General features: G+C 41.3%; 2 protein-coding genes across 3 annotated transcripts in view; both read left to right on the top strand.

The window, feature by feature from the left end:
* The window catches only part of LOC118241506 (uncharacterized), a 3,369-nt gene extending 2,100 nt beyond the window's left edge, over positions 1-1,269 (top strand). The window contains exon 2 of the mRNA XM_035526746.2: positions 1-1,269. This exon is cut by the window's left edge and continues 935 nt beyond it. The gene's annotated coding sequence lies outside the window, so the exon portion shown is untranslated.
* Positions 1,270-1,810: 541 nt separating this feature from the next.
* kiaa1191 (KIAA1191 ortholog) lies at positions 1,811-8,756 on the top strand. Of its 2 annotated transcripts, none has more exons than XM_027000166.3 (9): positions 1,811-1,992; positions 2,739-2,871; positions 3,594-3,703; positions 4,391-4,584; positions 4,947-5,061; positions 5,279-5,403; positions 5,566-5,669; positions 7,061-7,233; positions 7,957-8,756. In XM_027000166.3, the coding sequence occupies exons 3-9, from the start codon at positions 3,676-3,678 to the stop codon at positions 8,166-8,168; spliced, it is 951 nt and encodes a 316-aa protein (XP_026855967.1). In that variant the 5' UTR covers positions 1,811-1,992; positions 2,739-2,871; positions 3,594-3,675; the 3' UTR covers positions 8,169-8,756. The 2 variants fall into 2 exon arrangements, with proteins under 2 accessions (XP_026855967.1, XP_026855966.1); XM_027000165.3 differs by having other exon boundaries at positions 7,058-7,233.
* Positions 8,757-14,391: the final 5,635 nt, after the last annotated feature.

Here is a 14,391-nt window from a genome sequence, read left to right as displayed (position 1 = left end):
AAGTGACCCTATAGATGGTGACGTATTAATGTCACACCATAGTGTAGAGTTACAGTGAATGTCAAAGATTAAACTGATCAGTGTCAGTCATGTCCAATTGTGATCAATAATTGTATTGATTGTTGGATGCCTGTAACATTGTTTGGTGAAAAAAAACAGAATTTCATCATCAAAACTGCAGTACTAATATAGATTGCTCTTTAGAAGATGTCCAAGGTCAGGACAATGCACAAACTAACAGATGAGTATCACTGTGTGTTTATTACTAGATTTATTTGCATTTTTATGTCCTATTTTTACAGGTTTGCATATGCGGCATCTATGGCAAAGCAAAACGTTAAATTCCATGCTTCCAAAAAAATCACAAAATATTTATTAGAAAACGGCTCCCGTTTGTGAACCATTAGAATGAAGAATCTTACTAAAATGAAACAAAAAGTAAAGTTAAAAGGTTCTAAAGGATTAATATAGTATGTTGTACTTACCCTTTTCATTTTGTTCAATGTCGTATGTCTCGAGCGACTGCACATATCGGAGAGACTGCCTCCAGGTGTATATTTACTGATTATATGATTTCCCTAAGAGATCCTTTATATCCATTTTAAAGAAGAGCCAACTGCTGAAATCACGACGTACCAAAGGAAGTGGTTCAGATTCAATTTGACAGCACTAAGCCTCACTAAGCAGGTCAACGCCATCCGCTGCCTCCAGCTGAAAATTGGCTGTAATAATGTTAATGAAAGTCATTCTATTCAGGCATGAACTCATGTAAATAGATCAGATAAAAGGAGCTGTGTGCCATCTTGTAAGCATGAGCTCCAGATTTTGGGAGCGTTGTTTGTCTATATGGGAGAGGAAAAGTAATGACTATAAATCATGTTACTTTAAAATGAACCATTTGAGCATTTTCAAAACCTTTTTCACACTGAGACGCATATATGTGACCTAAAAAAATCCAATTTAAGTCTGCGCTGTAATCCTCATATGACCCTCACTGGCCCGGAGACCTTTCCAGCATTAATTTGATATTTCAGTATTTGCAGGTAATTTAACTCTTTAATTATGGACGTTGGAGGAAAGTAATTGCATGACTTTGTAAATAATTTTCTATTTAATTTCTTTAAATTATTATTATTGATGACAGTGATCTGGGTGAAAATTGATATTATATTGGGAAATATAACATGTTATTTGTAAAGTCATTGACATTGTGTTCCTCAGATTTTTTTCCACTTTTTTAAATGAATAAAATATCTGTGTTTTATGTTATTGCGTTTTTGTCTTTCCTCTATGCATTTAAAGCTTAAATACCAAAGTTTTTTTATAGGCATATATCTGACTATAAACACTTAATCACCTTCATTTATATATCATAATAACTGTTAGGCATATTAGATGATGAGTTACGATAACATTCAGTTATGGGTGACAAAGTGCCGAGTGAAGTAACCCTATGCCTTTGCTATATCCATACTGTCAACTGAATATCACCATATACCCGTAATGCTACCAGATATCGATATGTAATTGTTTACAGGTCACATGATTACAGGGGCGTAAACACAAAAGAGAAAATATACAGTCGTGATTCCTTCATGTCGTGACAGACCGATGTGGCAGGGTGGCTGCCTGCAGTGTGGGGGACGCGGGTGGGCGTGAGGGAGTGGGGGGAGGGGTCATTAACGTTCCAGTCCGCATGCACTAGTCCCTTACTGCCTCCTATGGCAAGTTCAGGTACTACAGCTGGATTTGGAACGCGTGATTAGCTCAATTAACTATCGCGGGATTTCATGAGAGTTGAGAACCGGCCTTAACAGGCTTTTCAATCACGCGTAGTTAATGGGGAAGTTATGGCAGAAGCGAAAGGTGATACGGGTCGAAGATGTTCAACGAGTAATTTAATCGCTCGATTTCAGCTGTTTTCTTACTACTGTGCGGGCTGTTAATCTAGTTACCAAAGCAAGGTAGCTAGCTACGGATGCTCTACGATAGGTAACGTTAGTTTAATTCGATGGGGTTATTTGAGTGGTTGTTTTGTTATGCTCACAGTGCAGTTGTTGGTTAACCGTCTAGACTTGTTCAGGCGAAATTACGTTTGTGTCTAGCTATGCTAACTAGCTAGATGGGTGCAAATGGAAACGACATAATGACAACCCTGTACCGAAGACAAACGATACACTATAACCGACGAGTAAATGGATGTTGTTGATGCGTTCACAAGTGTTTGTGTATTAACACGAGCATCGTCCGTTTCCGATGTATATTAGCTATCTTAGGCTAATTAATTATTGAGGTATGTTAGGTTAACTGGCTGTGTACTTACCCACTGTAGTTAGGAGTTTACTGAAATGATCATTTTATATAAGCCTTTTCTTGCGTTGTTTTTTCATTGTATTCCAGCCTTAACGTTTAAGTGACCGTTACTTCACCTTGGTACAGTATTTTTGTGATTTCTTAGAGAACCCACTATTCACCCTGTTCTTTTAACACATTTTATCATCTTGTCTTTTGCGACAAATGAGTCGTTATTTTCATGGTACAAAAAGGGTAAAAAGTTTCAAAAAGGCCCTGTTATATCTGGCACTCAAGGCGTTTTAGGAGAACTGGAGATTTGGCTATTTTACCCACCGATGGAACTTTAGATATTTAACCGCTGGTTCAGTCTTTTAAGGTTACCGTGCTTCCCAAAGCTGTAACTTCGTGCAGATATATTAATGACTCTCTTGGTTCTTTTCCAGTCCTCTTCCTTTCACTGCCTGCTCTGTTTTCGGTGTCCCGCCATGCTGAGTATGCACCCTTCACTCTGTGTGAGTCAGCAGGATCCTGTGCTATAGCATCAGCACCTCAAGAAGCCTCCAACACCCTGCACTGGCAAGTCCACACTGACCATTGCATTGGAAGGTCTTATTAAGCTGCAGGAACCTAGAAAACTAGGGGACCTAAAGGATACAACAGCACCTTTCACCTATACTGTGCATCATGTTGCTGTCTGAGCAGGTTTTTAATAGTGGTTGAGTGGTTTGGCTGGTTGAACAGTGTTCATGACCACTTTTTTTTTTTTTTTTTTTTTTTTTGTACACAATATGAAAGATGATGATGAAAGCAAATTGAAAAAAGATGTAGAAGTTTAATTTATGGGTCATCGGATGTGTTTCCAGTAATTGTATTACAACAGCTAATCACAGCTTATGCACATATGGGAAAAAGTCCAGAAATATTCATTAGTATTTGCCAGTAAATTCCAGTGAATGTCTCTTGCAGCATCTTGTTCAGCTCTCGTTAATGTAACCTAACCCAACCTTTAAACATTAGCGTGTGCATCTAAGTGGCTGTTGTGATTCACGAGAAAGCAACTTAACATTTTATGTCCTTGTACGTAACTTTCAGTTTTAGTTCATGGAAAATGCTTTTGATCTTGCTAATGTGTGGATATGGAACACTTAAATAATAAATTGGTCCAAACCTTCCATCCTTTTAAGAAGGTTTGGTGATCACTTAGCCTCACATTTAACTTTAAAATCAAATAAAGTATCGGGCCTGGTGCTTTTGTTACAATAGCAAGTTTATTCCTTTGTTCTCTTGTTCTTGGACAGGTCAGACCCAGGCTGCCATTCGGTTGGATCTTCTTAACATTTTGCCCATTTTCACCCAAGACGGACTCTGTCTGTAGTGGCCATGGTGTCCAGACGTGGAGACATTCCAGGCAAGGGGACCAGCTGCTCGCAGTCTCATTGTACATTTTGTGCTAGGTTAACCAGGTTATGTGCTTATTATTGTTATTGATTTTATTTATTCTAGCTCTTGCTGCAAACACTCTATCTAGTTTGACTGTTTTATATCATTGATTTTGTTTCCAGGTTTGTGCCATTATTTATGAATGCTTGGATGGCCATAGACTAAAATGGCCCCTGGCCTTAGATTTATGGTAAATTTATGCAGAGACGTGTGAAGCCAAAGTCGCACACTCTAGAAAATCAGTTTGGCTATCGTCTACATCAAAGCCCGATTAGCTGCAGGTGACATGCGAGGAATTATCTTACACGCAACACCTGACAGTGTGACTCAGTTTGGGTTTACAGAGATGCAGTTGGACATAGAGATACAGATATTTCCCCAGAAGGTGACTGAATAGAACAGCTGCCACTTTTTGGCTCCTCTTTGTCTGAGGGAGAAGTTGGGGGTGGGAAAGCTAAGCTTTGGCACCTTTTGGTCTGATTAGATTATGCAAAAGACAGAGTCAGAGTTCCTGGGCCACTGCCTTCTGGCTCCACAGGGAACTACACGAAGAAATGCAACAGACGACAGCAAATGCCGCTGAACACCGAAATGCCTCAAACCCAGTCGCCCTTAAAGTCCGTGCGGATGTAAACGTGTGCTGTTGTTCCCGCAGCCCTGGAGGCGGGCTCTGGAATGAACGAGGGTCTGCTGGGCGGCATGTCCCTCCCTGTCGGGATGACCCGCCGCGCTATCAGCTACGATGACAACCTGGAGCGGCCCATTTCCCCTCCCCCAACCGACATCAACATCACCAACCTGTGGAGGAGGCCCGTCATTCCCGAGAGGAAGTTCTCCAGACTGGCTGAGGTGCTTTATTCGCTGCCGTTTCAGTGTGGATGAAAGGGCGACCTTGAACCAACTGTTTTTCACTGGGCTCAACGGCTCATGGCCAGCTAACAGTCTTGCCAATAACAACGCCGTGCGAGTTGTGACCATAAGAGATTGATGTTATTCGGATTCCCTAAGTAAGCCGTCCATATGATCCCAAGTTAGCCGAGCAGGGCAGCGTTCTGTCTGTTATAGGCGTCAGCTTTTTTTGACTGTGATGTTCTGATGACATTTTCGCTCTGAAACCTAAATCCAGCGCAGAAATCCAAATGTTCAGGTTGCACAAAGATGACATTTGCTCGTGCTACATAAAGAGGTGATTTTCTTTCGTGCGCTTTCAGGAGGAGGAATTGGAGACTGCAGTAAAGAGCACCACGGCCCACGAACCCTCCCAGCCACCGGTTCCTGTGGTGAAGGCCAAAGCGTCCTCGGTCCTGAAGAACTCCCTCATCATCAGTAAGAACATCGAGCAGCACGTAGCCTTTCGCACTTCCCTCTGTCTGACGTCATCAGACAGCAAACAGCCGTACACAGCGATCATTAGCTCGATTGCCTAAATTCGAGCCAGGTTGCTGCCAGAACAGCGACTGCATTCGCTCTCGGTGGTAGCACAGTTGCTAGCTGATGAGGGCAAGCAGACACTCACTGGGTGCTGTTGCCTGTGTGCTGCCAGAGAAAACGCAGGAGAACATGCAGAGCTTTGAGAAGAGGGCGGGGCTCACAGACGCGGGCTACACGCCGCACAAAGGCCTGGCTGCGGAGGAAACTCGCTACCACCGAATGGCCGAGGCGATGCAGGTGCGCTTCAGCCCGTGGCCAGCGTAGGCCACGCACAGTAAGGCCCAGGCCTAGATATCAAGCAGTGCAGAATCCCGGCATTTGTACCGTGTTGTTTTTGTGGGCTGTAAAAAGCGACCTGTCAAGACTGGATTTTAGAAATCGCTGCCTCCTGTCTTGCAGAAATTGCACATCCAAAGTGTCGACATCAAGGAGGAGAAGCAGTCCTCTTCTACTCAGTCAACCCCATCCGGAACGCCTCAGTCATCCCCCAAACAGAGGCGCAGGTACAGCTGCATGCTTCCCCTTTATGCTGTGAGGGTGTTGGGGGACAGATTTACTAAGAACACGCAAGTGTGTCGGTGTGAGTGCAGTTTTATTTAGACATAAAACAATCTTAAGTTTCTACAGCCTGGTCCAGCTGGTTTGACAGTCTCTCTCTCTCTCATTTAAATACTAGTAATTAGCATCCTCTGGCGCTACAATTTTTCTACAATTCTCTCTCTCTCTCTCTCTCTCTCTCTCTCTCTCTCTCTCTCTCTCTCTCTCTCTCTCTCATATTTATTTATATATATATATATATATATATATATATATATATATATATATATATATATATATATATATATATATATATATATATATATATATATATATATATATGCTGGTGCTTCTCCTAAAAACAAGCTCTGAGCTCCGTCCATGCAGGCGGAACACGCCCTCCACCATTCTGCCACATTACAAAAGAATCATTCAGATATTAATCTGCAAAGTACCAACATTTTTTACAATGTTAGACACTTTATAATATAAACACTTTTTTAAAATATTTTTTGGGGCAGAGCTCATCGTGACTGACCAGTATAGCAACATTAAAATATTTGGCACCAAGAGTTCTCCTTGCAATAAATGAGGCAATGCTAACAATTTATATTAAATGCAATATTTTGACTTAATTCCTAACATGGGTGTTCAGAACTCCATACGTGATAAAACTGCTACAGATGCAGTAATTGGAAACTACATATTTGTCACACTAGAACGTTGACAATGCAAATGACCGAGTGGCCGGGGAAATGTGCGCAGTTCTCAGCACTGTGTGCTTGATGGAACCAGATGGCAGTGAGTGGAGTGGGGTTTTGTAGGGCCAGGAGTGCTGGGCCTCCTGCACATTCCTGCTCCTGTCAGCCTGTTCGTTAAGGAAGGACCCTCTAATGAGAGTTGGCAGAAGGACTTTATTACTTTGATTTTTGTTTGTTTTTGCTGTTAGTAATTCTCTGGTGAAAATGTTCTCTCTCTCCGTTGACATTCTCTTGATAGTGATTGCAACACTTTTTTTTTTTTTTTTTTTCCTGAGAAGACAAAGTAATTACAACCAGATGTTCCACTCAGTTCATGTTCATCTCCCCAGTTTGTTCATTTGGCTCACCTCATCCCCAAGTTTTGGGCTTCAGCAGTACCACTCCTATAAATGTGTAGTCGCGAAATGAAAAGCTGGAGCCTGCACTTCAGTGGTGACCTGACATTTTGTCTGCACGTACAAAAAATGAGAATATTCGACGAATCGATGTCGACTGTTTCTGCATATGCATAATGCATTGGCATGTGCAGAACACTGGGCCTAGGTGTTTAGCCGTGCGGCGCGCGCGTGTGTGTGTGTGTGTGTTTGTTTCAGAAGCTGGTTTAGCAGTCAGGGTTCTATGGCCTCCATCACAGGCTCGGAGCTCACCTCCAGCTCCAGTTTGGATTTGGGAGTGGGCGAGGGTGCTATGGAGCGCTGGAGCACTTTTGGGCCCAGGTCTCACATCCACAAGTCCCTCACTGAGCCCAGTGCAGACCCAGGAGCTGCAGGTACATCCAGCACACACTATATTTGGTTTAGAAAGCACCAGAGAGTTATTTTATTGAAAAGTGCTTTTAAAGAGCTTTATAAATGCTTTTTTTGCTTACGAGTGCTTGAGTGTCTATATTTCTGCTATATACCCATATCAATATTATCACATGCATCATACCTGATTAGTCATCACTGTTATGCAGCTATTCTCTTAAATACATAGTGTTCTGTGTAATATCTGATCAATTATCTGATTAATTTCTGAGTACATGGCAGCTAGTCAGCTCTCTCAGCAGTCAAAGTAAAATAAGGCATCTATTCTGATATTTAAGTGTTCTGAAATTTGCAATTTTTATATAGATGTACATAAAACACCTTCAACATGACTGTCCTTGTTGTTTTATCTACATGACATCAAGCTGATGTTTAAAACAATTTTCCCAGTGACTTGACTAAAGGTTTTAAATGTACGCCTGTCCCTACCAGAAATAATGGTGTCATTATTTAGCTCATGCCCTTAACCGTGTTCACTGACCTCATCAAACCAGCTTCTGTTTTCTTTGGGCCTTTTGAGGTGTTTACAAAGACAAGGTCCAGGTCCAACCCCTGGAGCTTCTGAATGTTTGCTGATGGTTTTGCACTGGGGATATTATTCCTCCCCTCCCCCCACAGCCTTGAGTTCAGCAGCGGCCCAGCTGGCTGAGCCCTCGCTCACCCCCTTCTGCCTCTGGCTCCCACAGGGGGCTTTGCCCTGCAGGCTTACAAAGGTGCCCAGAAGCCCACGCCCATGGAGGTCATGAAGGCGCAGGCCACCCGGCTGGCCGAGGACCCCACCACGTTCAAAGCCCCTCCCAAGATGGAGATCCCCAGCGTGGAGGTCAAGCAGCAGATGACGCGGCCCCACAAGCTCAAACACCGCGACATGAACGTGCTGACCCCCTCAGGATTCTGAGACCCCGCCTCTGCAGGCCACCTTGCCGCTTGGCCCCGCCCCCTGCACTTCTTTACTTTTTAGCATGTCTAGGTTAAATTGCGTCTCAGCTACATTTCCCCATGTATGTATGTGTCTTTTGACCCATAGCAGTGTTAAATTGCCTCTCATTATACAAACAGCTAGACAATCTGGCTTTGTTTTTGTTTTTAATCTTTCTTTACATTTTAAGTAGTGCAGCTGGGGGGTTGGTATAGGAGTGTCTTACTGCTGTTCTATTCAGTCACCATGTTGGCTACTGTATAACCTTGTTCTGTAGTCTTAAGTGTCTCTGATAACCTGCACTGGGAATCTTAGTTACTATTTCAGAGTATGAGATGTAAAGTATCCTTGATACTGCAAGAACACATTCTTATAAACTACAACATTTAGTCTTGGTTCGCTACAGTTTTAATTTTAGTATTTAATGTAGCAATTCTGCACAGAAGGTTGGTTCTATTTTTATGTTAAATTTTTATTTGTTAAATTTCAAGGGGTTGAATATATTGTTTGATCGTCTTGATGGACCTTAATACAACCTAAATAAACCATTCATCTAAAAAAAAAAAATGAAACTGTTATCATCGTATCTGATGGTTCTTAGTCCGAGGATCATAATTCGGTTATTGATACATTACACATGTACATCATCTTGTATGTTTATGCATTTTACTTTTCCATAATGTGGGAGGGGGGTTTAAGTCTTGGGTCTTAAGAATTTAATTATTGTTAGTACATCCTTACTCTTAAATTGTTTAAATGAGTAAATAAGCCTTACAGGTGATTTTTTTTTTCTTTCTCTTGTGCCTGTACACATAACATACACATGTATGTACAGGCCCAATGGGATATTTATTCTGGAACTTGGTGAAATGTAATAATTACTGTTCCTTACGTTGGCACCTGACGAACACACAGCAACGATTTAAAAACCAGAAGGATTTTGTCAAGGCTGTACCAGAACGAATATTTACAAAAGGTGCCACAAGGTGGCGAATTTGTCTAACCTAAGGTAATCCTTGTCTAACCAGAGAATATATGTACTTCCAAGAAATGGGAGGCCATGGGAGGGAAATAAATGGTCTCCTCTGAGCAGTTTCTCGGCATGCTTTTGCAGTGTCGACTTTTTGAACTTTATTTACATTAATCAAACGTGTAAAGTATCGATTCCAAAAATCTAATCCGGGGATTAAACAACGCATCGCCACGGATCTACGCAACAGCTAGTACAGCCTAGCGTATGGAGTCTTTCTCCGCATAGAAGTCCTGCTGTGTTTCTTTATCTCACGTCCCGCTTTTTGGCAGCCTCCCCCAAGTCTGAGGCTGCCACGGTAAACACATTTTCCTGGAAGTCACCCCCCCCGCCCCTCGGCCTCTGCGCTCTCTCTCTCTCTCTCTCTGACGTTGGAGCTGCACACGCTGACACATCGTAGGTCATTTCTTCCTCCAGCGGGACGTCTGGAGTTAATACGCAGCCTGGTGGTCCACCCACCACCGGCCCTGCCAGGGGTTCTGCTCACCGCTAGTCATCATGATGGGGCCATGAGATCACAGTCTGACCGCCCCACTGGACGTGAGCTGGAGGCCCAGGAACAGGGAGCCACTTCAGCTTTGGCAGCCGTACCTCTGCAGAGAACTTGTGCGAGAAACGTATTGCTTTTTTTTTTTTTTTTTTTTTTTTTTTTTGGCATGACAACACGTGCATGTAACTGTCCCCAAGTTGAAATGAACACTGTGGTTGAAATGACATGCCCATAAATTATGCCAGAGAAATCTTTACATAGAACTTAGTCAATGTTTATTTATCCTTATTCCATCATGTTAGAAGAATCTTGCATAGGCCTTTATGCAGTTAGAAATTAAATACACCGCTTCAAAATGTGAACTTTTTTTCTTAACAAACAAAAATATGTGGACCTCAGAGGACTTTTTACACTGACTGTGAATCTGTTTTTAGAATGTTTCTTTATACTTTATAGTTTTTAAGTGACAGTACCAACACTGTTTTATTCATATTGAGGTTGTTATTAAAATATGTACAAATGTGCTTCAAAAATACACAGGTGTATGATTTTTGCCTTTATTTGACCTCAGGAACATTCCTTTTCAGTGTCCAGCAGAAGTCTGTCCTCGGTACCAGTTTTCCATAGTATACATAAATCATGTTATGTGAGTATATTGGAATAAAAAAGCTACGGGTGATAAGGAAATTCTGAAAAAAGTTGGATTCAGCATGGAAAAAACCTATCATCTATATGCATATGGGTGTGGTTGTATGTGTGCGTATGATTGGGTGTGTATGTTTGCACAGCCTGTTTGGCTGTTCATTTATATAAGGAAGGGGAACAGGTTGTATTAAAGATTTCAAGTGGCACTTTTTCACCAGCTTCTACTTCCTGGAATGTTTTGGTTCTTATTGATGCTATTTAAAGGTTATCATGTATAGACATTGTCATCAGGAAATCATAATCTTTGCATCGGCGAACAGTCAGTCTACGAATAAATCAGACTGAATCAAAGCTGATACTCACTTGCATTAACGTACACCTGCTGCTTCAAATAATTAGCTTTGACTTGTGTAAGAAGGGGGCTGTTATAATTTGGACAAAGGAGAAGAGCCACTGAAATCTCTTGATTCATTGTCTGCAGCCTGTTTAAAAGGTACCAGTGTCAAGCAGCAGAAATGGCGTGTTTAAAGTGACATTTTTCACTATGACCTTTCTGTTAGCTTGTCTGAAAGGCCATACCTATACCAAACTGACGTGACAGTTTGGGCAGTTTATATTGACAGAGCGACGGTAAATAAACTTAGTGAAGAGTGGAGAGACAGGGAACAGGGCTAAATCAGAACACATGAGAAAAGTAAAAATCAGGAATCCTGTTCGTGTCTAAAATGTATGAATTTTTGTCTGTGGCAGTACCTTCGCATCTATGACACATCTGGAGGATTAAGTCAAAAGATCCCATTGGTCCAAAAAAGAACGATTCCCTGACACAACAGGCCTCAGAGGACACTTAGTTCTGCAGTTCTCGAAACATCTCTAATTAAAAAAAAAGGCTAGATTATGCTTAGTCCTGTAACACATTTAAAGTTAGAACACTCATAACACAATAATGTTGACTCTCTCCAGTGCATTTTTATGCAAATTATAATAACCATCCTAGAGATTATTAACCAGTCAGTAATCTTGAATTTCATCCTGCTTTTGTTCTAACACTAATTTTTGAGTGCACTCCCTAAACTAGCTTTCAACACACCCAAGGGAGGTGATCAAGAGCTAGGTGTGTTAAAGGAATTAGAATGAGTAAAATTTGCCTGCCAAATATGTATCGGCCCAACTTTGTGTGACATTTTGGTTTAAGGCCATAATATCAAAACCTTGGCATAGAATGCTACAGAAAAGGCACTGACTAAAAAGAGGATTCCTACCAGTTTTCTGTAATACTTCATTCTTACCTGTTCTCATCTACAAGGTTTACCTATAGGATTAGCCAACACAAGAGCTGAAAGGTCTGCAGCCTCCTTGCTAGTACGCTCATCAGATTCCTCTGGGTTCAGCTGAGGGTGAAACTAGCAATTATACTTGAGTCTTGTCAGAGCATCTTTCATGAGTGATCTGTTTTTAACTACAAATAATCAGAATTTCATTATATTCAAAACGTGATCAAATACAGCATGTTGACATTTTAATACAACTGAGATCTTAACACTAGAATGCCATATGTTATCAGGATGTCTTATTATCTGTATTATCCATAAGGGTTTTCATATCAATGTACCACACTATATCATAAACTCAATATAGTAAACATTAATAATTTAGTAGACAGTACAGATTCTGACGCAGTAAAATATACTGAGACAGAAAGCTCAGTATATTTTTTAAAGAGATTTTCTTTAAAGTCACTTGTAAATCGCATTGATTTTATTTTTACATTTAAAAATGATTATTCTTCTTTTACTGCTACTTCTTCTGTACTTCTTCTCCTTTTACCTAGTTCAAGCTGTGACACATCTGGTGTGAGAGGCGTCCCTTTTCCCCAAGTGTTTGAGCAAAACCAGGAAGCCCAAAAGAGCCATAATACACATGAACTTTGCATTTAGCAATCATAGTCATTGTGGCTGAATCTACAGATACTACTGAGAACTGCCTGCAATTGTTTTCTGATTCTACTGCATATATTGTTAAATGGCTGCTTGTACGCTGTTGAGGTGAATGTTTACCTATAAAGAATGACAGTATGTTCTTTGTAAAAACCAAAGACGAAATCTGCTCTTGAAAGTCTTACCCCGATGCTCAATGTCATAAGCATGGATTTAACAATAGAAAACAGACTTTTCAAAAGTGCAACATAGGAGCATTCCTTGCCACCACTCCCAGCAAGGGAAGTTCATTAATCCACAAGTTCCTTCTGCATCCGTAAAAACAATGTCCACAGGGAACACCAGGACACCAGGCTGTCTCTGTGCTGAGGCTCGGGGGGACTGGCTGACAGACAATACGCAGACAGCTTGCTAGTGGTGGACACTGTCAGTCCTCTTCTGTCTGTCTCCAGAAGCACCTAGCAGCACCTAGCACCACCCTGTTAGTGGTTACAGGAACCCACAGTCTGTGGGCAAAGCGGAAATGTTTAAAAAAAGCCTAATCTTGCAGTGATTTAAGCCACATGGAACACAATAGTAAACCGTCTGGTACAAACGAAATCTGTCCATGTCTATTGTAGTAACCCAAATGTTCCGCTAAAACAAAATTCAAGCAGAAGACGGTTCAATTCTAGGGTGGGGCTTATGTTTTAAGTTATTTTTTCCCCAGTTATTCTTTGTTTTCATATGCCAGCGATGTGTCAGTGCATGGCACACCCAGAAAGGCAAAAAACCCCTCCTTCTCTTTTATGTTGTGCCCTATCATAAATTCAAACGATTGTTGAGTTTATCTGGAATTGGAACTTGTCTGAAGAACTTGTCCATTCACAACAGACAGAAGCAGTGCCAAATCATCTACATCCCACACTTGGAATACGGTTGCTGCTGGGTCTCTCCACATAGCCATGAACAGCGAATGTCACGGGCCTGAAGGAGACGGGTACGTTACGTAATGCGAGGCGGATGCGCTGCCATTTTGTACGCTGGCCCACATGTGGTTGCAATTCACAGCTCAGGACAGGCTGAGTAGCAGGCCTCCAGAGCCCACCCTCTACCCCCCACCCCGCCCTTCCTGCACAAGGGAGCACCTAAAGTACTGACTGCAGGCTTTAAAGCCTAGCCTGGCTAATCTTTTTGCAGTGTGTTAGACCTAGCAAAACAACTAAGTCACACTTTTTGTCTTCTTCTGTTTTCCCCAACTTGTCACGTCATACTATTCAGATTTATGTTAGGGGATCCGTTTTCTCCCTGCGATGTTTAGTTTGTTTTAGAATTTAATCAGTGCAAAAAATTGCCCATATTGGTGATAGAAGCAACCAAGAGTCAAAGCTTGAAACAGAGGTTCAACCTTTCTAAATGTTGTTTCATAAATATAGCATGCAATTTCGCGGGTATGCTCTTTCACATCCAGGATGTGAGATCAAATAGATTTTTCAAAAGTTGTATTTAATTAAACAAAAGTTAAATGGAAGTTGTTTTTACAATGGGGTCCTCTGTGTACATAATTTCCTCCAAGTGTGTCAAAGCTTTGATTTTTACCACACACTAGGGTCCTGAATAATTGCACACTATCATGTGTAGAAGAGTTGTGACTTCAGATTCTCAATCTCTCAGGCTGTGAGCCCAGAGCCACTCAGTGGGGTCCAGTATTCCTTTCTCAACCAGCTTAATACTACACAGATGTCTACAGAGGGCCTGTGTTTTCAGTGAAACTGTTGGTCATTGGGAAACACTACCCACTGATAAATTATGCTAAAACAGACTTACACAAAGAGGCTAAAGGAAAGCAAAACTGAAGGGATTTCAAGTCTGTTCTCCTACAATTGTACATGGTTTCCATTATGGTAGGGAGACCATATGAACTAAAATATTAGCTACTCAACATCCTTGTGCCACAAAAACACACACAAAAAAGTCATTTTATAGAATACTAAGGAATCCATTAAATGCATCTAAATTATTTATATTCAAAGCAGAAGCAGGAAGTTACTTCTGACTAAGCATTACATTAATGTATATGTGCAGTGACAATCAATTCAGAATTTGTATATTGTATTATAA

This window comes from Electrophorus electricus, chromosome 8 (assembly GCF_041902795.1).
Source record: "Electrophorus electricus isolate QZ-2024a chromosome 8, ASM4190279v1, whole genome shotgun sequence".
NCBI lineage: Eukaryota > Metazoa > Chordata > Actinopteri > Gymnotiformes > Gymnotidae > Electrophorus > Electrophorus electricus.
This window is presented reverse-complemented; position numbering and strand designations above follow the sequence as displayed.